General features: G+C 48.2%; 1 protein-coding gene across 1 annotated transcript in view; it reads right to left on the bottom strand.

The window, feature by feature from the left end:
• ELP1 (elongator acetyltransferase complex subunit 1) overlaps nt 1-27124 on the bottom strand; it is an 886544-nt gene that overhangs the window by 56678 nt on the left and 802742 nt on the right. Inside the window, exon 35 of the mRNA XM_069235684.1 lies at nt 22567-22721. Coding sequence (XP_069091785.1) covers nt 22567-22721 — 155 coding nt within the window. The remainder of the gene's footprint in view (nt 1-22566; nt 22722-27124) is intronic.

The following is a 27124-nucleotide window of genomic DNA, read 5'->3' as shown; positions in this document are numbered from 1 at the left end:
ACAAAGAGCTGACCACTGACCCAGTTGTCTTTGGTAAAAATCTATGTAGAATCTCTGCACTCTGTTGGGGTCCAAGCAATGGAGTCTCTCTTCCAACTTAGAGGGGTGAGGCGGAGCATAAAACACCACCAGACCGATGGCTTGAACGATGTAGAATGGCATCACAATTTTCAGCAGAAAGGCTGCCCAACTTGGCAGAATCAATTTGTTTAGGAAGCTAGATATGTATGGTGGATTGAGACAGAGTCTGAAGCTCACTCATACGCTGAGCCATGGCAATGGTGATCAGTAACACAGTCTTGATAGTATGGAACCATAAAAGACAGCTATAAAGTGGCTCGATATGCAAGTCAGGACCATATTAAGGTCTCATTGGGGCATGACAAAGAGAGAAGGTGCAGCTTATGTTGTAGCCCTTATAAAAGTTACATCACAGAAGGTGACAAACAATGAGGGCTAATCTGTCAGTTGTAAGAAGGCCGACAGGGCTGAGAGATAACCCTTGACTGTGCGCACAGCAAAGCCTGGCCAGGCAAGAGAGAGAATAAATAGCAGAATGTCAAATAAATTTGACTGGAGGGGATCCATCTGGTGTGTGATGCACCAAGCCACCAACTTGTCCCAATGACAGGCATATACAGTTTTAGTTGAGGGTCGGTTAGCTGCCAAGATGACATCAACCTCCTCCGGAAGAAGGTCAAGGGTATTTTTCTGTGACTGCTCAATGTCCATGCATGAAGGTGGGCATTGTGAAGGCCCGGGTGCAGAAACTTGCCCTGTTGCTGAAACAGCAGGTCCTCTAGAAGGGCAGCCTGATTATAGAAAATGTGCTCAAGCCCAGGAATTCCGGATACCATACTCTTCGTGCCCAATCCAGAGCCATTAAGATGACTTGGGCCCAGTGGGCCAGGATCTTTTTGACCACTCGGGGCAGGAGTGCTATCAGCAGAGAGACATACAGGAGTCCTGAGTTCCATTCAATGTACAACAAATCTCTGTGTAACAGACTCCTTGAAAATTCCAATGTTCAGAAGTGCTGACGTACATGTTACTTACCTTCGGTAACAAAATATCTGGTAGAGATATATTCTAGTTGCAGTTTCCTTACCTTAGAATTTCCCCCTGGTGTCAGACCGGGTCCAGGGATTTTAATTTGAGCAATACCCTTGCACGTCGGTCTACTCCACGGCGTCGTTGGCGTTGTGGTTGCTGTGATGACGTCCAGAGTAGTACATAGACGCCGCCCCTGCGCAGTGACATCAGTTTCTTTTAACGACTTTCCATGCCAAAGCGCAGAGCTGCTAAGATCACGGACATTGGAGCGCCAGAGCGAAGGACCTGAAGGGGGATCCCTGTCCCTAGAAATCAATTCGCCAGTGGGAAGGATAGGTGGGTCGTTAAGGAATCTGCAACTAGAATATGTCTCTACCAGATATTTTGTTACCAAAGGTAAATAACTTGTACATCTGATAGAGACTTCTAGTTGCAGATTCCTTACCTTAGAATAGATACCCAAGCAATGACATCCTCAGAGGTGGGCTGCGAACCAAGATCATACTAGAAAGTCCTGCAGGACCGCCGTCCCGACGGACCTGACTGTCCAGGCAGTAGTGTTTAGCAAGCGTGTGCAGGGATGCCCACGTAGCTGTATGGCAGATATCCTGGACAGGAACTCCGTGTGCTAACTCAGTGGAAGCAGCAGTTGCTCTGCTGGAATGACCATGCAAGCCCTCAGGAGGTTGGTTCTTGGCCAAAGCGTAGCACATCTTGATGCAAAGAAGTACCCATTGTGAGATAGTACGTTTTTGCACCACCTTCCCTTTCTTGGCACACACATACCCAACAAAGAGTTGATCGTCCACCCAGAAATCTTTAGTCCGATTAAGATAGAACGCCAATGTTCTTTTTGGGTCCAGAAGGTGAAGTCTCTCCTCCTCATGGGAAGGATGTGGGGGTGCGTAAAAAGTAGGCTGGGTGATGGACTGGCCTACATGAAAAGGCATAACCACCTTGGGAAGGAAGGAAGCCTTTGTGCGCAACACCACTTTGTCAGGGTGCACAGGCAAGAATGGAAGTTTCGACGAAAGTGCCTGAAGCTCACTCACCCTGCAAACAGAAGTGATGGCAACAAGAAAGACAGTCTTGAAGGTGAGAAGCCGTAAAGGACAATTGTGCATCAGCTCAAAGGGAGTATACATTAAATATGTAGGTACAAGATTGAGGTCCCACTGAGACATGATAAATGGAGTGGGAGGAAATAAATGGGTGAGACCTTTTAAGAATCTAATCAAAATAGGAGATTTAAAGAGTGAGGGTTGATCAGGTTACCTAACAAAGGCCAAAATGGCAGATTAAAACCCTTTAAGGGTGCCCAAAACAGAGCCCTGCTGGGCCAAAGAAAGAATGAACAAAAGAAGCTCAGATACAGGGGCAGAAAGGGGATCAACAGATTTGTTGGTGCACCATGCCACAAATTTATGCCAACGATAGGCGTATACCGTTTTGGCGGAGGGACGCCTGGCTGCCAAGATAACATCACAGACTTCGGGTGGAAGATCAAAAGTCGTCAACTTGCGCCACTCAATCTCCACGTATGAAGGCGGAGATTGGACAGGATCAGGTGGAGAACCGTCCCTTGCTTCTGCGACAGAAGACCCGCCCGAAGAGGCAGTCTGAGTGGCGGATCGATGGCCATACTCAATAGGTCTGGATACCATGCTCTCTGTGCCCAGTCCAGAGCCACCAATATGACTTGGACCCAGTCGTTCCTGATCTTCTTGAGAACTCTGGGCAGAAGATGTGTTGTTGGAAAGGCATAAAGGAAGCCAGAGTTCCACTCAAGACGAAAAGCGACTCTGAGCGAGTGCCGCCTTGGAAACTCCAACGCGCAAAACAGCTGACATTGCGCGTTCTCTGCGGAGGCAAACAGATCTAACCAAGGCTTTCCCCACTGCTGAAAGAGACCTTGCGCCACCTCTGGATGGAGATGCCATTCATGATCGACTGTGCATCGACAGCTGAGTTCGTCCGCTCTGGCATTGAGACAACCCACCAGATGTTGAACCACCAGGGTAATGCCCTGATGTTCCAGCCACGTCTGGAGACAGAATGCCTCCTGACAATGGGTTCAGGACCCTACTCCGCCCTTTTTGTTGCAGTACCACATGGCAGTAGTATTGTATGTGAACACCTGCACTACCTTCCCTTTGAGCGAGGGAAGAAAGGCTTTCAACGCAAACCTTATCGCCCGGGGCTCCAGAACATTGATATGGAGCCCAGACTCCGCCAGAGACCAGAGGCCTCTGATCTCTGCCTCTCCCATGTGGCCACCCCAACCCAAGAGCGACGCATCTGTCGCAATAGATAAATCTGGTTGGGGAAGGGAGAGGGATCTGCTATGGACCAATGTGGATTCGAAAGCCATCACTGCAGGTCTTTCGCGGTCCCCTCCGAGATCTAGACCATGTTGGAGAGATTCCCCTGATGCTGCACCCTCTGGAACTTCAAGTCCCACTGCAGAGCTGCATATGCCATCTGGCATGTGTCACTAACAGGTGCAGGAGGCTATGAGGCCCAGCAGCCTCAGAGTCAGTCTCACCGAAACCCAAGACAGAGGCTGAAAGATTGGAATCATAGCCTGAATATCTTGGACTTGCTTTTTGGGAGGATAAGCCCGAAACTGCACTGTGTCCGGAACAGCTCCAATGAAAGGGAGCGTCTGAGAGAGAGTCAGGTGTGACTTCGGCATGTTTATAGTGAACCTCAGCGTGTGCAGGAGGCTCGCAATAGTCTGAAGGTGGGAGATGACTTTCTGGGGCGAGTCCGCCTTCAACAGCCAGCCATCGAGGTAGGGGAAGAATGAGACCTCTAACCTCTGCAAATGAGCTGCAACCACCACCGTCACTTTCGTGAACACCCGAGGGGCGCTGGTAAGGCTGAAGGGGAGCACGGTAAACTGATAGCGCTTGTGACCTACCACGAATTGTGGGTAACGTCTGTGGGCAGGCAGGATGGGGATGTGGAAATAAGCATCCTGCAAGACATACGCTAGCCTCCAGTCTCCTGGGTCTAAGGCAGATAGAACCTGAGCCAGGGTGAGCATTTTGAATTTCTCCTTGAGGAAGTAGTTGAGGTCCCGAAGGTCTAGGATAGGACGTAAGCCCTTGTAGTTTTTCTGCACCAGAAAGTAGCGGGATTAACAACCACAACTTACTTCTGGCACAGGGACCTTATCTATAGCTCCCTTGGCCAAGAGAGCCGCGACTTCCTGGAGGAGAAGTGCCAAATGATCCTTCAGAGTTGGCTGAGTGATGGGGTCATGGCTGGTGGGACAGATTCGAAAGGAAGGGAATAGCCCTTTCAAACGATCTGCTAAAACAAACTGTCCGTAGTGATGGATTCCCAGTGGGGCAGGTGATGGCAAAACCTGCCGCCAACTGGATCGAAGTGAGGGGACGGACTAGGAGTGTTTGGAGGCTGCAGCGGGGGCAGCGGTGGACTGGGCAGACCTCTGGTTCCTCGGTCCCATGCCCACGTGGGATTCCGCGTCCCTGGCCACGCAGCGGCTGAACAGCATGAGTGGCATGGTGGCTGGGTGGGGGACGCGACTGGGAGCTCCTTACATGGCCACGAAAGGGGCAAAAAGCGGACTGCTGGGGGCGAGGGGCAGCGGAAGGACCAAGGGACCGAGCCGTAACCTGGGAATCCTTGAATCTCTCCAAGGTCCGCTTTATCTCCAAAGAGACATGAGCCATCAAAGGGCATGTCCATGAGAGACTGTTGGACATCCCCCGAAAAAACAGAAGTACGCAACCAGGTGTGGCGTCTCAAGGCCACTGTCGTAGAAACCGATCTGTCAACCGAGTCGGTCGTGTCCAGTCCACATCGGATTGTGAACTTTACCACACCACTCCCTTCGTTAACAGCTTGGGAGACTATAGCACGAGCCTCCTCCAGTATCTGCGGCAGAACTTGCGCAACCGTATCCCACAAAAAGTGGGTACAGCGGCCCAAAAGATATCCGGTGTTCACAGACCACAGTGCGAGACTGGAGGAAGAAAACATCTTCTTCCCAAATTGTTCCAGCGTTTTTGATTCCCTATCCGGCCCGATGGCGGCGTGCGATAGTCCTATTGACAGGAGCCCCTGTGTTGGGTTTGGACCAAGTACCCAAAAGGACATCGGTGATGGCTTCACTGAATGGTAAAAGGGGCTCAGATGTGGAGCAACCTCTGTCACTATCCTTCCTCGAGAACGGTACGAAAACAAACCATGTCCTTGATGAAGGGAAGCATCTGAGAAAGAGTTAGGTGTGACTTTGGCACCTTGACAGTAAACCTCAAAGATGATAGGTTGGCCATAGTCTGCAGGTGGTTGAAGAATGTCTGTGGCGAGCCTGTCTTAAACAGCCAATGGTTGAGGTAGGGGAAGACTAGCACCCCTGACTTCCGAAGGTGTGCTGCCACCACCACTGTCTCTTTTATGAACACCTGAGAGCTGCTAGTGAGACCAAAGGAAAGCATGGCAAACAGAAAATGCTCCTGATCCACCACAAAGCACACATAGCACCGAATGGCCAGAAGGATGGACATATGCAGGTAGGTGACCTTCAGGTCAAATGCTACAGTCTAGCCTCCAGGTCTAGGGCAGACAAGACGTGGGTCAGGGTGAGCTTTTTGAATTTCTCCTTCTGCAGGAAGGTGTTGAGAGGGCCTAGGTCTAGAATAAGTGGAAGACCTCCATATTTCTTGAGCACTAGAAAGTAGCAGGAATAACTAACATGCCCTAATTTTGGCACTTGCACCCTCTTGATAGGCACTTTGGCCAAACGTGTAGGAAAGTGCCCCTTTTTTACAATAGTCATCCCCACTTTTTGGCTGGTATTTGATGCAATTTTGACTGAAAGTGCACTGGGTCCCTGCTAACCAAGGCCCCAGTACCAGATCTCTTTTTTTATTTTTATTTATGCTTTTCAACACAATTTAATACAAAAATCAATTGCACCATTGCACAACATATTTTCGACATAGTACTCACAATTAAATATTTCCTTCTATAGCTTACACTTCTCTTGGCAGCAGATACAAAAACATTACTGTCCCAAGTAACTGGGGCCCTCTCCTAGCTCTTCCCACCCTTTCCCGCCTTGGCTAGCAATATATCATAGCCACTCATAGGCTCCTGGGAGCAGCCCAACTGTAGCAGCATACGTTTAGGAATTATCAGTCCTCCCTTCCATAGGTCCCTCTCACTCTTTGCCAATCAGATATTTTTTATAAATTTCCCAGTATTGTGCAGGTTTGCTGGTTGGGGGAGCCAGTTCATTATATTTGTCCGTTTTACATGTTACAGTACACCATATCCCTGTGCCACTCTTCTATCATTGGCACCGGACCCCAATCCCAGCGCATTGATACAAGTACCAGATCTCTTTCCCTAACACTGTGGAATCGTTCCTCCATCTGGCAATAATATTTGCTCCCCTGTGAGTCCCTAGTAAGTGGTATCCCTGGTGCCTAGAGCATGGGTAACAAAGAGGGTCCCCAAGGACTGCAGCGTGTTTTGTGCCACCCTCAAGGACCCCTCACCTAGCACATGCAGGCTGCGTGTCTGGGTGCAGCTAAAAGTGAAAATACAACATGGCACACAGCCTTTGTGCCATGTCCCTTAACACTGCATGTAGTGTATGTAAGTCACCCCTACAGCAGGCTTTAAAGGCCTAAGGCAGGATGCATTATATTTCATGTGAGGGCATGTCTGCACAAGCAGACATGCCCCTGCTATGTCTTTGTCTCAGAGATGGTGAGTGACAGGGTAGCCATTTTAAGTACATGTGCTGTACACTAGTCAATACAAGTTCCCCGGCTACATGATGGCTTCACTGAAAGTAGGGATGTTTGGTATCAAACATCTCCTATTAATAAACCCACACTGATGCCAGTGATGGATTTATTAATACATGCACCCAGAGGGTGCCTTAGAGGTGCCCCCTGAAAAACCTACCATTTTCCCCTGTGCTGGCTGACTTGTTCTAACTGGGCTGCCACCATGACGCACATTTCTGACCCCTAGGGGTGACAGCCTTTGCTTTTGGGCAGACACAAACAAAGCCTGGTCTGGCATAGGTGTTAGCACACCCCTCCCAACAGGATGACCTGCAAGTCTGCATTCCAAGGCAGGGTGCTTCAAAGACGCCACCACCCTTGATATAAACATCTGGCTTCCCTCAAAGGAGAGCATGCAGACCCCTTATCCAGGGCACATTTGGCACCTAGGCAGGCAGAAAAATTAGTAGTCAGAGAGGTGTGCCACAATGGTGATGGCAGAACTAGGAACTCTGGGACAGTATTATGCCCACTTCCCACAGGAAGTGGTCATATGGGGGCGTAGTGACCCCAGGGTTAAGAAGCCCTACGGCTACTACCCTGCCCTTCTCTAATGCCCCTAAATGCAGTATATAGGGAGCACCGGGAACTTAGATTCCTCCTGACCTGAAGAAGGACACTCCAGAGACGCAAAAAGCAAGAACTAAAGATCAGTAACTGACCCGATGCCAAGCCTGTCTGCTGACTTTGACAACTGTGAGAAAGACGTCTTGTCCTCCAGCTGTTGAAACTTTTAAAAGCCCAGAAAGACAGCCAGCCTTCTCCCCAGAACAAGGAAATCTAGTGGAGCTGCTTCCCTGCACCTTTGCAGGCACCCATGAAAAACTGAAGAGGACTCCGGACCGCCAACACCTGACATCGGAGATCACCACTGCACCCGTGCCCCCTAGACGTAGTTGAAGTGGGCCAACGGTGCCAGCGTGGTAACCAGCCTCTACAGAGACAAGGTCCATCGTGGGTTACACCACTGCAACCTTCAAATTGACGCCTGCAGCCTCTTTGTGCAGGCCCCCCAACCATGACCGCCTCCAGGGACGACAACCCAACAGTCCACTGCACCTCTGCACCCAGATGCCTCAGACCGGGGAGAAGAGGACCACTGGTGACTCTGCATCCGCAGGCTTACAAGACTTGAGCCCACTTGTTGGTTTATCTGAACTAGTCCACGTTGGCAGCCTTATTCTGTGGGCCCCCTTCACCGCAGCCACCACTGGTGATGAACACCCGAAGGTCCAAAATCCCTCTGCACCCAGATGCCCCAGACCGAGGAGAAGAGGACCACTGGTGCCCCCGACCCCCGTCCCTGAGCATCGCAAGAATCAAGTCCACTTGGTAGCTGATGCTGACTGGACCCCCAGTTCTAACCTGCAGCTCTTTTCAAACTGGGCCAATCCCCACTGACTAACATTTGGCACCCAACATTGTACCCAGCTCTGTACCTGGCTGTCGTTGTGCTACCCGGTGTGACCTGTTGGTGTGGCCTTGCTCAATATTTACCTTAAGTCCAGGAGATTAGTCCCGTAAGTCGCTGTACTACACGTGTTTTTTTCTCCATAGGATAATATTGCAGCTTTCAAGAATTGCACTGTGTCGACTTTTCTAAACTGTTAAGGATACTTACCTGAAAGTATTTATTCTGGTGCCAAAACATATATAAAGGCACTTGTTAGTTTTGTAAAGTGGTGTGGATCTTATTGTGTCTCATGTATTGACGTTGTATGTATTTGCAGATATCTCACACTGCTCTCTGAAAGCCTAAGGCTGCTTGACCACACTACCCCCTAAGAGAGCATCTTGGAATTGCTAGAGTAAGCCCTTTTCCACTAGTAAGGGAACACCTGGGCTCTTTGATTGGTATATCTCATTTTGATATACTATATAAAGAGCCAGCTTCCTACAAGAAGGTATTGCACTTTCTGCTGCAAAATGGAGAGCTGGTCCTCTGTTAGTCATTGAGGGGACGATGAAGGTGCGGGTCAGAGAAGAGACAAAGGGTAAAGCATAGACCCAGCGAACATTTGTAGGACCCACCTGTTCAATGTGATTGCCTTCCAGCCCGATAATAAACGATCAGCTTTGTCTCCCAGTGGGTGGCTGTGTCCCTGCAAGGGCATGCTAAAGAGATTTGGCAGGTGGGGGCTGTGGGCTGGGTGGCATGTCGACCTTCCCTCTGGGGGTGGGAGGGGGTGGAGGGGAGGGGAGACACCACAACCTCTACCATGAAACAGCTGGGTTCTCTGTGGGGGCTGGATAGGCTGGTGGTAAGGGAATCCTCAGCCAAAGCTATGAAAGGAGCGGTGGAACTGTGGTGGTTGGTAAAGAGAGGAAGAAAGGCCTAGACAGTGAGCAGTAGCCTTTCCCACTTTACAATGCTTAAGAGCTGAATCAGCTTTGTTCCTGAACAGGCAAGTCCCATCAAAGGGCATACCCATCAGGGAGGACTGGACATTACCAGAGGACCCAGTTGATTGCTGCCATGCATAGGGGCAAATAGCAATGCTGGTGTCCATGGCCTGCCCAATGGAATTGGTGGTGTCCAAATCACAATGAATCATGAACTTTGCTGCGTCACTAAAATCTTGCATTATGTGAGATAGCACGGGGCGAATGTCTTCAGGCACACCTGGGAGGACTTGTGTCACTGAATCCCAAAGGGTGTGTGGCTAGTGTGCAAACAAACAGCTGGCGTTAACAGATATTAGGACCAAGCCAGGAGAAGAAAAGACTTGTTCACAAAATGTATCCCCTTGTTTAGATTCCCTATCAGGGGAAGTAGAGGGAAATGTGTTAGGATTAGAGCAGCTGGTGGATGCTTGCACCATTAGGCTTTTTGGTGCGGGGAGCTGGAAAAGAAAAGCCAGGTCACCACAAGTTGGGTGATGGCACCTGACAATCTGTCGAGTGACTAGATGGGCCTGAACAGAGTTTGGCCCAAATCTCTAATCCGGTACCCTTTAGTGCCTCATCAAATGGAAGAAGGCACACAGAAGTTGCATGCTCCAGTTGGAGGACTCCAGTTAAGATGCTGGTGTTAACCTCTGTGGTGGGGCCCTTTGGATCAAGTACTTTTTATCATCATGGCATAAGAAGCAGGTTTCTCTGTGATTGGACCAAGGGGGGAAAAAAGACCCGTCTCTGGGGAAATACAAAGTCCATTAGCTTCCTGTAAGTTCTCGGACCAATTGTCATCCTGGTAGAGCTGAGCAAACTCATCACCCATGTCACAGTCATTTTCTAATTCAGTCCCAAAAATGGAATGCAGAGAGTTTTGTCAGCCTTGCGTTAATGTTGGAAGCGGTACCTCTGGCGGATTCTGGCACAACAGTGGTTGAGGTTGGACCAGTGTCGACTCGACCCAGAAGCAGAGTTGAAACAAGATCTGGAGACAAGATAGGCTTGAAGAGTCCAGCTGGCAACGAGGGTGAACCTGCCAGTGGTATCCCACGCGAAGGTCTCCCAGCACCTTAGGGCCCAAAGGTGCACCAGAGAGAGTCAACAAGGATCTGAAGAGCCAGAACATTGCTCTGCAGACCTCCTGGATATGATGCACTGAGGATGAAGGCCCCAGAAACTCAAGTTGTGCTGCAAGATCACCTCCAAAGTCAGCTGACTTTGGGAGCGAGATTGAGACAGGTGGCGCAAACCCCACACTTACTCACGTAAATGAATGGTGTGAAAGAGTTGAATCCTGCTTTGATTGGTGTTTCTTGCACCTATCTGAGGACTTGTAGCATAACAAAGAGTAGCCTTTTGGGTAGCTCCATTAGCTCCATGAACAGGACGGGGACTGCGATCAAACCTTGTAGCCACAGCGTGATTGCAGATTCTTTATGCTTCCCTGATGGTCTTCAGGTTTATTGACGTACAGCCGCTGCAGGTCTTGTGTCATGGTTCAACCACACGCACCAAAAACATATCTGATGGGGACCCATCAAAGACATTTGCTTGTGACTATGATTGAAATCTGTTGTTTTAGGGGCTGACTTTCCTTGCACACCCAAGAAAATATGGAAATTATTGAGGTATGAGTCTGTGAGAGACAAGAGGGAGCCCCAGATGCTAGTCTGGAGGTGTGGAAAAAAGGAAATGACATCAGCTTGTGAAAGTGGTGCCTATGCAGGCCACACACATCATTTCAGCTATGTAACGGCATCAGTGCAGAGTCAAAAGACACCACCTTCTGGCATGCAGAGGTACTACTGAACCGATTCCAGATCAAGTATGAAGCCTGAGAATATTTAGAAGGAGAGAAAGCTACAGCTAGAAGTCTCTATTAGAAAGGAAGATTCGAAGGAATGCATTGGGATTCACTTTACTTGTGGAAAGACTGGACCACCGAATTATGAGGGGTATGATGCTGCATAAGAATATCCAGGTTATCAGGCACCAATCTCTGACGTGTGGCTACCGGCCTGTTCACTGGCGAGTAAGAGCCAGCCTTTACCCAAGTGCCCATAACAGTATCAGTCAGGGATTCCTTAAATTGAAGTAAGGGGTCTTAAAAAGCAGGTCCAGGGTACAAACCCTCAATAAGGACATGTATCCAAACATTCACAGAAGGCTGCTGTAGATTCAGGACCGCAGCTGCATGTAAAACAGCTACAGCAAATAAGCCACTCTCTTCCCTTAGGAGTCCAAGGGGCAAAAATCAACCCTCTATCAGAAAAAGTATCAAGCCCACCAACATAAGCTTATGGAAGGCCTGGTGGGGTAGGAAACCTGTAGTTGTATGGGTAGACAGGCCTCTTTTACACTGTATTAAAATTGAGACAAAAATATGCCCTGTCAAAGACGAGGAAGCGATCTCCGAAGCCACCTAGAAAGGTGCAAGTTACTTACATTTGGTAAAGCCTTTTCTGGTAGAGACTATCTATCTGCAAACTCCTCAACTTAGAATATTTCCCAGGCTTCTAGCTGGATCAGGGAAATTCAAAGAAGGTACCACTGTGCACCGGCAGGTGCTGTCAGAGGCTTTGCATTGAGACTGCTCCACACCAGACATGAAATGCGGAGGTCTTTACAGGTGCCACCCATGTGCGCTGAAATCCGTTTCTTTCTTGACGCTTCTGTGCACCAGACACAGTATCAAAACCAGAATACAGATTCTTAAAATGGGATCTTTTTAGGTCAAAAAGAGTCCAATGCACATAATGCTGAGGATGGGAGGGTTGGTGAGTAATCTGCAGTTAGGTAGAGTCTCTACCAGAAAGGGTCTTACAGAAGGTAAGTAAATTGTTCTTCTGATAGAGGCTTTTAACCGCAAAATCATCACCTTGAATATATACCAAAGAAATACCTCCGAGTGGGTGGGTCTGTGAACTGGCTTAAACCAAAAAGTCCTGCAGGATCAAGAGGAGCAAAGTGCCTTTCTTGGCAGACCTAACTGTCTACACAGTAATGCTTCTTGAACATATGAAGTGACTTTCATTAGCTGCCTGTCAAATATCCAGAACAGGCACTCCATGTGTCAACTGACGGGCTATAAGCCTAGGCTTTGGTGGAATTTGCCTTTAGGTTTGCAAGAGGCTGTTTTCTAGCCAGTGCGTAGCAGTTCTTAATGCAGAGCAGAATCCAGTGAGCGATGGTCCTCTTCTGCACTGCCTTGCCTCTCTTTAGTCCTGTGTACCCAATAAAGTGTTGAACGTCCTAACAGAGTGCTCTGGTACGATCGATGTGCAAGCTGAGAGCCCCTTCTGGATCCAGCCAATGCAGCCTCTCCTCCTCCTTAGAAAGGTGAGGGGGTAAGGAACACTGGGAGGATGATATTTTGCCCGATTTGGAAAGGATTCTCCACCTTTGGCAAACGGGGGGGACAAACATTCTAAGAACCATATTGTCTGGGAAGAAAGTAGTGTACGATGGGTGAACATAGACAGCCTGAACCTCCGTGCAGATGTTATGGCCACCAGAAAGACTATCTTGAGGGTAAAAAACTGTAGAGGACAGCTTTGTAAAGGCTCGCATAGTGAACACATAACAAACGTAAGACTAAATTCAGGTCCCATTGGGGCATAATAAAAGGAGGAGGAAACAAATGTTGTAATTCTTTCAGAAAACAAAGCAGGTGACTGAAACAAGGAAGGCTGATCTGAGAAGTGTAAAAAGGTTGAAACATCTGACCAGTACCCTTCAATGGTTCCAAAAGCTAAGCCTAGCTGGGCTAGGAACAACACAATTAACAGTACACCTTGGACAGTTTGGCATGAATTGGGGCTACCTGCTTGGCAGTACATCAGGCCACAAACCTGTCCCAGCGACAGGCATATAGAGACTTTGTGGAGGAATGTCCAGATGAATTCTACTACTTCAAAAGGAAGGTCAAAAGAGCACAACTGATGCTGCTTACACCTTTAAAGCATGGAGGTGGAGGGAGCGCCAGGTTCAGATGCAGGACTTTGCCCTGCTGCTGTGACAGGAGAATCTCAGGCGGGGACAGGCTGATCAGAGGAGAGAGGATCACGCCCAGACGTTCAGAATACCAAATTCTGGCAGAGACTCTGTCTAACTGCACAGGATTACATACTCTCTTGCACGCAATCTGGAGCCACTAAAATTATTTGGGCCTGGTCGCCCCTGATCATCTTGAGAACTCAGGGCAGGAGAGGTATCAGCAGAAAGATGTACAGCAGTCCTAAGTTCTACTCTATGCGGAATGCATAGTCTCCTTGGAAACTTGAACGTGCAAAAGTGCTGGTATTGCATGTTCTAGGTGGTGGTGAAAAGATTGGCAAAGGTTCTCTCCATTTGCGGAAGAGACCTTGTACTACCTCCCAATGTAACTGCAATTCCTGATCCACAAGGCATTGACAGATGTGTTCGTCCGTCCTGGCATGCAAAGATCCTACCAATACTGTACCACCAGGAAAATACCTTGGCATTCTAGTCGGAACCCACCCCAACCTGCTTGTTGCAGTACCACATGGTAGTAGTGGCATCAGTGAACATAAGCCCTCTGATAAACGGTAGGAAAGCTTTCAACATCAAGCAGATGATCTGCTGGTCCAAATGTTTGATGTGAAGCCGGCCCTATCGCAGTCAGCAGGCCTATGTTCTCCACCTCTCTCAAGTGGCTGCCCGAACCCAGAGTTGATGAATCTGTCAACTCTGGGTGCAGAAAGGAGAAGGGCCTCCCACTGACCCTTTTACTTTTCAGTAACCACCACTGCAGATCTTTTGCAGTCTCCTCCAAAATCTAACCCAGATTGGAGAAATCCCGATATTGCTGCGCTCACTGGGACTTCAGATCCCACAGCAGAACCAGAATATGCCATCTGGCATGCTTGACAAGCAGGATGTAGAAGGCATCAGTCCCAGCAGCCTCAGAGACATTCTCACTGAGATCAAGCATAGACTCTGAAACATTGGGATCATAACCTGAATTACCTGGATTTTCTGCTTAGGGGATAGGTACGAAACTGCAGAAATTCGCTGATTAAAGGGGGCATCTGTGAAGCATTCAGGTGTGACTTCTGCACGTTTCCAGTGAACACCAACAATTTTAAGAAGTTCCCCATAGTCTGGAGGTGTGTGATGACTGACTAAGGCACAGCCGCTTTCAGCAGCCAGAAGTCAAGCTAGGGGAAGACTGGAACTCCTGATCTCTGGAGATAAGCTGCGACCACAGCCATCGCTATCATGAGCACCCGAGGGGCACTAATGAGGCCAAATGGGGAGCAAAGCAAACTGAAAATGCTCCTGGCCCCACATTGACTGTAGAACGGGGATGTGGAAATAAACATCCTGCTGGACCAACTCTACCCTGCAGTTTCCAGGGTCGAAGACAGAGAAGTCTGTTTCTACGTGAGCATCTTAAATTTGTCTTTCTGCAAGAAGGCTTTGAGAGGGCAAAGATCTAAAACTGGGCAGAGGCCTCTCTCTTTCTTTGGCAAAAGAAAGTAGCAGGAATATCAACAACCATCTACTTCTTGAGCAGACACTCTCTTTATGGCTCTTTTGGTTGAAAAAGCCTGCATTTCCTGATGTAACAGAGACCGCTGGTTCTCAATCAGCCGTTCTGATGACAGTGGTAAGAAGGGCAGGGTTTCCAGAAATGTTAATGCATAACTCACTTGAACGATCTCCAAACCTGCTTGTCTGAGGTGGTGGTCTGCCACCTTGGCAGGAAGTGCTGTACCCTGACACCACCAGGGCGGCCATGTGTTGCTGGGGAGACACTAAAGAAGTTTGGAGGCTGCGGCAGATGCAGGGGTGGCAGACTGGGCTGCTCACTGTTCCTGTTGTCCCAGTGGGATGTTGGAACAGCAACCACAGCCACAGCCACAAAAAGACTTGCAGAGGTTGTTGAGCCAATGGAAGTTGGCGATGTTGAAAACTCCTTCCTAGGACACAGAGGGGCTAAAACAAGGCTGACATGGGCAATTTACAGGCCCAGAGAGCATGCCATCGCCTGACTCTCCTTGAAGTGCTTAAGAAATGAATTTGCCTTGTCCCCGAAAAGAGTGGAACCATCAAATGGCAAGTCCATAAACTGGGCTGGACATACCCCGAAAAGCCAGTGGGACACATCCAAGCATGTCTATGGATGGCCACACTGGTGCCAATGGCTGTGCCTAAACAGTGTCAAGCCTACAACGAATCGTGATTTAGTAGCATCACCTCTTGCATGACCTGGGAAAGGATATCACAAGTCTCTTCAGGAACAATTGGAAGGGTCTAAGCCAGCCAATCCCAAAGGCAGGTAGCACTCACCGAACACAAGCTGAGACTAGTGGATGAAAAGGATTGTCTTCCAATTGTGTCAATCCATTTTGACCCTGTGTCAGGAGGAAAATTGGGGGCACATTTGGGTTTACTTTACTGACTGAGGCCTGCACCACTGGAGACTCAGTGTGGGATACTGAGTGAGAACACCTAGGTTCACAGGTGCAGGATGGTGGTGAAAGGCAATGTGGCCCTTGACCAGGGGTCCTGTGGAGGGCTTGGCCATGGTTCCTAAAAGGGTTTCAGTAAGGACGTTGTTAAATGGAAGGACAGGCTCCAAAGAGCCCGGACCTTATTGAAAGACTTCAGTTAACACATTATTCTTAACCTCCTGACATGTGAGTTAGATGTCAAGGATCTCAGGAGTCGTCCATATCACCATAGCAAATGTTGCACATTTCTCAATAGCATGACCTAGAGGAGATAACAGGACAGTGACCAGACCACTAGCATCCTGGAGATCATTATACCAGTTGCCATCCAAGTATAGCTGGGCAATTTCATCACCAGTATCATAAACACCATTAACAGAATCAGTGCCAAAGGTTATCTTAAATTAAATCATCATAGTATGGGGAAGAAGGACAATATCAATATCTGGTGGATTGCCGCCACTGGAAGGAATAAGTGGTGTATAATATGACCTTGGTCGAGGTTGGTACAGCGCCGTCGTAGAGTTGGACAGCCTTATTGGAAGTCTTTCGTTGTACTGCGTTATTAAAGACCAGATCTGGGTTAGTGGATGGCTCTCCAGCGTTAGACATGGTGGTGATAAGGGGCCTGGTACCAAAGCCGGTAAGGATCCAGAAGTGGATACAGCAGGGGTGGCTCCTCCACTAAGGCGGACTGGCGTTGCCCCACTTGACTGTAGAAAGAGGAAAAACAAAATGATAATAACACTATGTTATTATCATTTCATTTTTGCTGGGAGTAAGGGACGGCGCGGGGCTGGGGGGGAGCGAGCCAGAGGAGGGCTAGAGGAGGGGTATGTGAACCACAAAGTGCGCATGTCTGTTTGGCGGCCATGTTGGGCCAGCCAAACATGCATGCGCACTTTGCATGTTCTCTACCCGGCTGTATTGCACAGTCAAGTGTGGAGAACATGCACAGGCTCCCACTCCCAGTTTGAGCAGTGAAGCAGGCTGCTCAGACCAATCACAACGCTGCTGTCATGCTGGTGACAGCAGCAGTATGATTGGCTGGGAGGCTGTGTGAAGCCGGGAAGAGGACGAGGACGGAGGGGAGACGAATGCGTCTCCCCAGGAAGGTAAGTGTATTTTTTTTTTTTTTTTTACCCCCCCTCGTCCCGTCCACTCCTGCCCTGCCACCCCAGTTCAGTGGCAGCCGCCGTGGGGATCCAGACGGCCACCTGATGTCTAGAGAGGTCTTGCTGTGGATATTCAGAAGGAAGGCGTACTAGAGGGAGCTGGTTCCACAAAGGAAGACGCCTCTGAACTGAAAACTCGGTCAGGCGTGAAGTGGGATCAGGAACACCAAACACTGAGAGGCAAACTGTGTTCACATAGTATCAATCCAAGATTCCATGGGAAAAGAGATTTTTACTCAAGCGGATGGTGAGATGGTAGAAATTAATCCAAAATAAAGTTGAATGTTGACATTTTGTTTGCTTGTGAGTTTTCTTTATTCTCATGGTGTTCATAAGTCAATGCTTATTTCACACATAGACCCGGCCAACACATTTTGTCCATCAAAAGTGGACTTCCTCAAGGCTTCATCCTGTAAGTGTTGTTTTGTAGTCAGACATGTAATAACACAGACAATTAAGTCATGACTGAAAGCGTCTTGTCATCAGCACAAGTGTTCGGACGGAGTCACATCTCACACCAGGCTGACCATGAGAATAAAGAAAACTCATAAGCAAAACATTTTTTACCAGCATTTGGTTTTATTTTGGATTAACCTTTACCATCTAACCATCTGCTTGAGTAACTAAAAATCCCTTTTCCCAAGGAATCTTGGATCAATAGATTGTGAAAACAGTCTGATCTTCATTGGTTGGTGTTTTTGTCTATGATTGGTTCTGGAGTCGGTCAGAACAACATGAGAGTGGGTTATAAATATTTAGGTTAAAGAACCTGTATGGTGTTCAATACCATAACAGCCATTAATGTAGTCTCAAACAGACCAGTGGTAGCTCTGCATCTGTGTCTGTTGGCATGGAAAAAAAGGAACTGATGTCAGTGCGCATGGGTGGTGCCTATATAGACCTGCATGTGTCACTTCCAGTGCAGAGCGATGTAGCCGCAAAGCCACTGGTTCCACTTGCCAGTGTGCAAGGGTACTGCTTTGAATCTTCGGGACCCAGTCTGATGACTAGGGAATATTGTTATGGTGAGAAATATCAGAAAGAAAGGAACTGACATCAGCATGCAGTGGTGGTGGCTATACGAAGTTCCAGAGTCATTTCCACAATGGAGTAGACGTGTAACTGCATGATTCCATCCACTTGTGTGTAAGGAAATTGATGAGAACAATTTCCAGATTCAGTCTGGTGCCTGGGGGTACATACAAAGCAAGGAATCTGTGATTAGAAGTATCCATGTGAAACATTCATTTCAATCAATCAATCAATAATTTGTTAAGCGCGCTACTCAAGGGTCTCAAGGCGCTGGGGGTGGGCAGGGTGGGGTGGGTGCTACTGCTCGAAGAGCCATGTTTTGAGGAGCTTTCTGAAGGCTAGGAGGTCCTGGTCTAGCGTAGGTTGGTGGGGAGGGAGTTTCAGGTTTTGGCACTGAGGTGGGAGAAGGATCTTCCTCCGGAGGTGGTGCGTTGGATGCGGGGGACTGTTGTGAGGGTGAGGTCGGCTGACCGGAGCTGGGGGGTTGGGATGTGGAAGTTAAGTCATTCGTTGAGGTAGGCCATTCCAGTGTCATGGAGGGCTTTGTGAGCGTGGATTAGGATTCTGAAGATGATCCTTTTGTTGATGACCAGCCAGTGTAGAGATCTGAGGTGGGTGGAGATGTGCTCGTGGCGGGGGAGGTTGAGGATGAGACGTGTGGTGGCGTTCTGGAAGCGCTGGAGTTTTCTCGCAAGCTTGGCTGTGGTCCCCGCGTAGAGGGCGTTGCCGTAGTCCAGTCTGCTGTTGACGACGGCGTGGGTGACCGTTCTTCTGGGTTCTATTGGAATCTACCTGAAGGTCTTGCGTAGCGTACGGAGGGTGTTGAAGGAAGAGGATGATATGGCGTTGACTTGCTGAGTCATGGAAAGAGATGAGTCTAGTATCAAGCCGAGATTGCATGTGTGGGTGGTGGGTGTCGGGTGGCCCTAGGGTGGCAGGCACCATGAGTCATTCCATGCTGTCTTGTTGGGTCCGAAGATGATGATCGTTTTTTCCTGAGTTCAGCTTGAGGTGGCTTGCTGTCATCCAATTAGTGATGGAGAGGAGTCCGGCGTGGAGGTTGTTCTTGGCGGTAGAGGGGTTCCTCATGAGGGAGAGGATGTACTGGGTGTCGTCGGCGTAGGAAATTATGTTGTGGCCGTGGGGGCGGACGATGCTGGGGAGTGGAGCCATGTAGATATTGAAGAGGGTGGGGCTGAGTGAGGATCCTTGGGGGACTCCACATATGGTCTTGGTGGCTTTAGACCGGAATGGAGGAGGCGGACTCTTTGGGTTCTCTCGGAGAGGAAGGAGGTGATCCAGTCCAGGGCTTTGTGGCGAATTCCGGCGTCGAAGAGGCGTGTGCGAAGGGTTTTGTGGCATACGGTGTTGAAGGCTGCGGAGAGGTCGAGAAGGATGAGGGCAACGGTTTCACCCTTGTCAAGTCTGGTCCTGATGTCGTCAGTGCAGGCAATGAGGGCGGTCTCAGTGCTGTGGTTTTTGCGGAATCCAGACTGGGAGAAGTCGAGTATGTTGTTGTCCTCCAGGAAGTGGGACAGTTGTTTGTTGACTATCTTCTCTATGACCTTCACGGGGAAGGTAAGTAGAGAGATAGGTCAGTAGTTTGTGAGGTCTTCGGGGTCTGCTTTGGGTTTTTGAGTAAGGCGTTGACTTCGGCGTGTTTCCAAATATCTGGGAAGGTGGCGGTCTTGAAGGAGCTGTTGATGTCAGACTGGAGTTGGGGAGCGATGATTTGGCTGGACTTGTTGAAGACGTGGTGGGGGCAGGGGTCTGTTGGAGAGCATGAGTGGATGGTGCTCATGGTTTTCCTGGTTTCTTCATTGTTGGCGGGGGTCCAGGTGCTCAGTACGTTGGTGCGGCAGGGTGATGTGGGGTTGGCTGTGTTGGTTGTGGTGATGGTGGGTGACGGCGTTAAGAAGCTTTCGGGTATGTCTGCGATCTGGCAGTGGAAGTAGCTGGAGAAGGAGTTGGAGAGGTCTTGCGAGTGCGGAGGGTCGATGGCGCAGCATTTGGGTTTGGTGAGTTCTTTGATGATGGTGAAAAGTTCCTGGCTGTTGTGTGCATTGTTGTCTATGTGCACTTTGTAGAAGGATCTTTTGCTGCTCCGGATGAGCTGGTGATGTTTGCGCATGGCTGATTTGTGGGTGGAGAAGTTGCTCACTGATGGTTCTTGGCACCAGGCTTTCTCAGTTTTCCGGCATTCTTGTTTGGAGGTCTGAAGTTCTGCGGTGAACCAGGGGGCTGTCTTGTTGATGCAGGTGTTGTTGGGTTTTTTGAGTGGAGCGAGGGAGTTTGCACACTCGTCGAGCCATTGTTTGAGGTTGAGGGCGGCGGCGTTGGGGTTGTTGGTAATGGGTGGTGTAGATTGGGCAAGGTTGGAGATCAGTTGTTCTTTAGAGATCTTGTTCCACTTGTGGTGAGGGATAGGATGTTGTTGGTGGTGGGTGGTAGGCTTCAGGAAGGAGAAGTAAACGCTGTGGTGGTCAGTCCAATGGAGCTCGGTGGTGTGAGTGAAGGTGATGTGGCTGCTGGAGGAGAATATGGTTTCAAGCGTGTGTCTGGCTGAGTGAGTAGGCGAGGCGACCAGTTGCTTGAGGCCAAGTTTTTTAAGGTTGTCCAGCAATGGAGTTGCAGTCGCTGGTGCTCTCCAGGTGGAAATTTAGGTCGCTGAGGAGCAGGTAGTCCGTGGAGGCGAGGACGTGGGAGTTGATAGCGTCGGCGATGGCGTCGTCACAGAATAGGGGACGGGAGCCTGGCGGTCTTCAGACGAGGGTTCCTCTCAAGGTGGTGTTGGCATTGGTGTGTATCTGAAAGTGTAGGTGCTCTGCGGCGTCCAGGGTGTCGTTGGAAATCCTGATTGAACTTCTGTGTATTATGGCGATTCCCTCTCCTGGTTTGATGATAGGGTCTCTTCGGGTGATTTTGTATCCCTCCGGGATGGCTATGGCGATGTCTGGTTCCGATGAAGGGTTCATCCATGTTTCAGTGAGGAAGGTGATGTCGGGAGAGGCTGTTGTGAGTAGGTCCTAAAGCTCGATGGCATGCTTGTGGACGGAGCGGGTGTTAAGGAGGATGCAGCTGAGTTGGTTGGGGTGTTTGTTGTTGTTGTGGTGTTTATTGGCGTGAATGCAGGAGAAGTGTCATGCGAAAGGTCCGTGGGTGTGTCAGGGGTCAGCCTGGGCGCAGGCTGTGTGCCGGCCGGGGGTTGAGAGTGTGGAGCTCTGCGGTGGAGGCGTATGGGGATGTGGGAGGTGCGTGGACCAGGGGGACGGGCGAGGGACACGGACGGGCGCAGATGGGCTTGCCTCTGGTGTGCCTCCGGCGTGCCCGCTGAGAGGCCGCGCAGTGGGAGCTATTAAGAAGGGGAGGTGGGAGGGAGGAGCAGCTGGGAGGCGGGAAGGTGTGGTGAATGGGGGCGTGAGGGGGGTGGGGCCGCCGGGGCAGGGACGTGGAAACCAGCAAGAGTGGGAAAACAGGTCACAAAGCGAAAATTGCTTCAATGAAATATCCAATTTGTACAAGTTTTTAGAGACCACAAACAACAACAAAGGGGCAGTATCATGGGTCTTAAAAGTGACTAACATTACCAGTGAAGATATCAAAATTACACTCTATGTTGGGCCAGGCTCTTTTTGCAGGTTCATACCCAGACCTATTTGCCCTTTGCCTCCTATTTGTCTGAGCCTCTTTTTTTGGCTTTAGGACTCTGGGCACTTTAGCAATATTAACCAGTGCTAAAGTGCATATGCTCTCTGTCTAAATTGTATGGGTTATTGGTTTCTCCATGATTGGCTTATTCGATTTACTAGTAAGTCCCGAGTAAAGTGTACCAGACGTGCCCAGGACCTGTAAATCAAATGCTACTAGAGGGCCTGCAGCACTGATTGTGCCACCCACATGAGTAGCCCTGTAAACGTTTCTCAGACCTGCCACTGCGTGCAGTGTCTGTGTGTTCAGTTTTAAACTGCAAGTTTGACCTGGCAAGTGCACCCATCTGCCAGGCCCAAACCTTCCCTTTTACTCCATGTACGTGACCCCTAAGATATGCCCAAGGCAGCCCCATTGGCAGTGTATTTAAAAGGTAGGACATGTACTAGTGTGTTTTACATGTCCTGATAGTGAACTACTGCTAAATTTGTTTTTCACTATTGTCCAACACCTACATGTCTCACAAGTGTTTTAATCACAGTGAAGCCACTGTACCATATGCTCCATTAAAATGTCCATTTAATGCTGTGAATCTTTGTGTAGGTTATCATGAAAAATTCTGCACTTCCCTTTTTGAACTAATTTCACATACATATCTTTCAGCAAAATGTGAGAACTACACAGTATTATCCTTAATTTTACTAAAATGAGTTAATGGTCCTTATTCAATTTATATATGCCAATGTATGGTGTGAGGGAGTATCCTATTGGGTTACTACACAGTACTTTTAGTTAGGCATCATTCTGTCACTACTCTTATGAAAAAACTGCAGGAGCCAACTGTTTTGATACAAAGACAGAAAATTAAGATTGTTGTATCAGCAGACATTGCATCTTGTGCATACACATTTGACAGAAGAGGTGCTGCCTAAATGTAGGGCCACATGTACTCACTGGAGCTGCTGAGCTTTGTTGCCGATCTGTGATCCAGATTTCTGGGATGGATTTTTCCATGAGTTGGAGCACATCATCCATACATTGCTGCAATTCTCTGGCCTGTTCATCATACTCAAAGAGGACAAGCACTTTCAACAGGCAGTGCACTTCACCTACAAAGTAGCAAAGAAGTCAGAATCACTTTTAAGGCAAAGTTATTTTGTAGCCACTTTTTAAGAGCTGTAGTGTAATGGAAGAACAAGTCAGTTACCTATAAGCACGGTATTTCAGCACTGGTATTTTTTATGGATTCAAATGCCTGCACCTTTCTCTATTGTTGAAGGGTGAGTCTAACAGCGACCTTGGAATAACAGTTGAAAAAGGAAAACATTCCTGTATAGGCGTGGCAGTGTCACTTTAACGCTCGTCTCACTGGAAAAGACTCAGGGCCTGAGTCTCAAAATACACATTGTTGTAAGTTTTGTTGTACTGTAAAATATACTTCAAAATGCAATTAAACTGGGAGCAGCGTTTTATGACCCCCGCACACCCTGACAGCAGAGTCTCCGGGTGTGGAGGACTCTGTGCACATAAGTTTAGGAAGTGTGGAATCGACAAACTCACCATGTGGTTTGTGAACACTGAAAATGAGTAAACTTAATATAAACTGCAAGTTTACCTTTGAGAATAAAGTCCCCAGACTCCAGTCAATGAGCTGAGTGTGGTTCTAAAGTGACACTACACTCCCACAGAGGCCATCATACCTATGAATTTAGCATAAGTGTAAACGCTAAAAAGACTAAAAATTAAACATGGTGAACCCCAGTTTTCCCACGATCCCTTCTGAAGCAGTCAATATTAAAGAAGAGAAGTGAAGAAAAAAATTATGTCTGGGATGCTTGAATTAATCTTAGTCAATGGTAATTACTCATCGCTGCACCAGACTCATAAGCCTCAATCAAGGCGAAACTGGTCTTGGGTTCCTTGTGTTCCGGTTCAGGGAGGATCTGGCATGGCAGTTTGGGCTGGACTGTTACTATTAGAGCAACGTCAAATCATACTTACATATGGCTAGCTACAAACCATTGCTTAATGTGTAAATAAAAATGTGCCGGTGCCCAAAGCTTTCCTTTGAAACACGTGACTGCTTCAATTAAATGTGTGATCACTGAATGCAGAGGCAGCGTAATCCTAAAGCCATCTCAGGCCTCTTTTATCCATTTACAGCCATTCCCTGACCCTTCAGCTTACTCTTGCAGCTTTCTGCTTTCTACCTTTGTGATGTTTTTTCATTTTTCTCTTCCTCCGCCTTTCCCATATGAGTGTTTTGCTTACAGTAAATGCCTGATACACAAAACTAAGTGCTGGCCCTCAAAAATAAGTCCCATTGCCCCGCACCGGAAACTACCAGCTCAAATTTAGTACTGATACAAACTGAGGTGGCATGGTGTGCAAAAGAACAATGGGTTGGAATGGCATCCCAAATGATTGGCAGTGGTTAAACTTACTGCAAACATTCCTCCCTCCCATCACCTTTCGTGTGTTTGCTGTAACACACTACCTGGGCAAGGGTATGCCTAGATTTGGGTTCTGTGTTCACTCTGCCTTTGGAACTAAGCTATACCAGACTGATGCATCCCCTACAGGGAGAAACCGGCCTTGGGTTGCTTGAGTTCCGGTACAGAGAGGACCTGGCCTGGCAGTGTGGACTAGACTGTTCCTATAGGAGCAGGGACAAGACTGTTTTGCATATGGCTGGGTACAAACTGAGGTGGCATGGAGTGAAAAAGAACAATGGGTTGGAATGCTATCCCAAGTCATTCCCAGGAGTCAGACTTACTATAAGCATTCCTCCAATCACCTTTTGTGTGTTTGATTTAATGCCCTAGGTGGCATGGGTATGCCCAGATGTGGGTCCTGTGTTTCACTCTGCCACTGGAACTAAAAGTCCACCATGATAATTTGTACTTCATTCTGTTTATGATTTTGATCTTATTGTCTACGACCATGAGGCCTAGATATATTGGCTCTCCAGCTCTTCATATAGCAGTTGAAATTTTAGGTTTCAAAATGGAATCAGTGAGATGGCAAAGGACATCACCCTTTTCAGGGATTTTGAGGAAGTGACTTTGAATCTTGGAAGCTAAGTCACCAGACTTGCAGCAGTAAAAGGCTACAGTCATGTAGCAATTGTTTAGAAAAGCTCATAATCCGCAGACTCCTAAAGATTATCAAATAAGTAAACAAAACTTGGATTGTTAAGTTAAATATGCACTAAATTAAGTGTTCTTTCATCACCACTCAATATTCTATAGAGGATAACCTGAGTACATGCTCGAGTTCTTATGCACTTTACTCTGCTTTTGGAAGTCACATAACTAATCACAATCTATGTCAGAATGAAAAACTAAGAGAAAAATCAAAGAGTAAACGTAAAAGAGTGAACCCAGGAATCACCTTCAAGTTGAAATATGACTAATAATTAACATCCATTTGAAAACAATGCTTCTGATGGTTAAAAAGAACAAGTTACTTACCTTCTGTAATGTCTTTTCTGGTAGAGACTATTGAACCACAGATTCCTTACCTTTTGAATTTCCCCATGCTCCAGGCTGGCTGAATCCAGAAACTTTTGTGTAATTCCCTTATGTGTCAACAGGTAACTTTATGCATCTCTACATCAGGTCCATCCTGCCCCAGATGTGACGTCAGGGTCCCTATATATGCACCACCTCCATGTGCTGTTGTCCGTTCTTTTTCTTATCTCTGTTCGTGCTGTCAGATGAGGAGCCTATAATAATCAGAATAAGCCAGTGTGCGGATCTCGAACAGGAGCTAATTAAAGGACTGTATGAGTCAATTCCACAGACTTGGAGGGGGTGTTTTACCAGAGGTGAGTAATTTGTTCTTCTGACAGAGACTTCTAACCATAGATTCCTAACTTTGTGAATAGATACTTCACCAGGTAGTGGGTCTGAAGAATGGCTCAGAATAGGGTATCCTGCAGGTCACATCTGGCAAAATGCCTGCCCTGCGGGTCCTGGCTGTCCAGGTAATACTGCTTTGGGAACATGTGAAGGGATGACCATACAGCAGCCTGGAAGATTTACAAATATGACACACTGAGCACCGGAATTTGCTGTGCTGAAATTCGCACACAAGTCTGCTGAGGGCTGTTTTTGGCTAGCTTAATAGATAGCACAATCCATCAGGAGATGGTTCTCTCTTGCACCCCTTACTCCTTTGTTGCACCACAGAGGCATCACAAACAGTTGATCATCCAAATTATATTCTCTGGTCTGATCAGTTGGAAAACTGGGAACCTTCTTAGGGTCAAGAAGTTGGAGGCATTCCCCCTCCTTAGAGGGATGAGGTGGAGGGTAGAAAGTAGGCAATGTGATGAACTTCCCGATGTAGAAGGGCATAATTACCCTCAGCAGGAATGCTGCCTTCATCCAAAAATAATTTATTCAGGAAGAACTGTGTATGGCTGTTGGATGGATAGTGCCTGGAGTTCACTCACCTACCTTGCTGAGATAATGGCAATAAGGAAGACAGTTTTGACAGTCAAAAGGTATAGCAGACAGCTGTGCATCGGTTCAAAGGAAGTGCATGAGGTAATGAGAACAAAATTAAGGTCCCACTGCAGTACCACAAAAGATATTGGGGAGAACCTCACAATAGGTGATCTGAAAAGTGATGGCTGATATGAGTCATCAAACTTCTCTTAGCGTCCCGTGTACACAATTTCTGGGGATGAATGAGTGGCTGCCAAAATGAAACCAGCTACCTCGGAATGGAGATCAAAAGCCATTAACTGTTGCTGCTCAGTCTCCACGAATGAAGATGTAAGTTCTGCAGGCTTGGATGTCGGACCCAGCCTTGTTGCTGCAACAGGAGGTCCTCTCGTAGGTGCAGCCTGATCAAAGGACAAATGCTCATAGTCAAACGTTGTGGGTACCACACTCTTCTTGACCAGTCCCAGGCCACTAGGATGACTTGGCCCTGTCCTTCTTGATCTTTTTCAGTAAGCTGGGCAGGAGAGATGGGATGGAAAGGCACACAAGAGTCCCGAGCCTCAGCTGAGAGGGAAGGCATCTTCGAGGGAGTACTACCTTTGGAAATTCAACATGCTAAAGTCTGGACACTGCACTCTCTGCAGTGATGAATAGATCGAGTCAGGGTTCTCCCCACTGGTGGAAGATGCACTGTGCCACTTCCGAGTGTAACTGCCATTCGTTATCTGCTAGGCAAGGGCAACTGAGTTAATCGGCCCTGGCATTTAAGGATCCTGACACATACTGGCTGACCAGGGAAATGCCCTGAGCATTCAGCCAATTCCAAAGACACTCTACCTGGTTTGCTGCAATACCACAAGGCAGTTGTGTTGTCCATGAGAACCTCTACCCATTTCCCCTTGATGGTCAGGAGGTACACCCTCAGTGCAAAGTGAATAATTTGCAACTCCAGCAGGATTGATGGGAAGGTGAACTTTCATTGGAGGCCAGAGTTTTCCGATCTCCATTTCTCCTAGGTGGCCTCCCTAATCTAGCAACGTTGCAGCCTTCACAACTGT

Source organism: Pleurodeles waltl, chromosome 1_2 (genome assembly GCF_031143425.1).
Source record: "Pleurodeles waltl isolate 20211129_DDA chromosome 1_2, aPleWal1.hap1.20221129, whole genome shotgun sequence".
Classification (NCBI taxonomy): domain Eukaryota; kingdom Metazoa; phylum Chordata; class Amphibia; order Caudata; family Salamandridae; genus Pleurodeles; species Pleurodeles waltl.
This window is presented reverse-complemented; position numbering and strand designations above follow the sequence as displayed.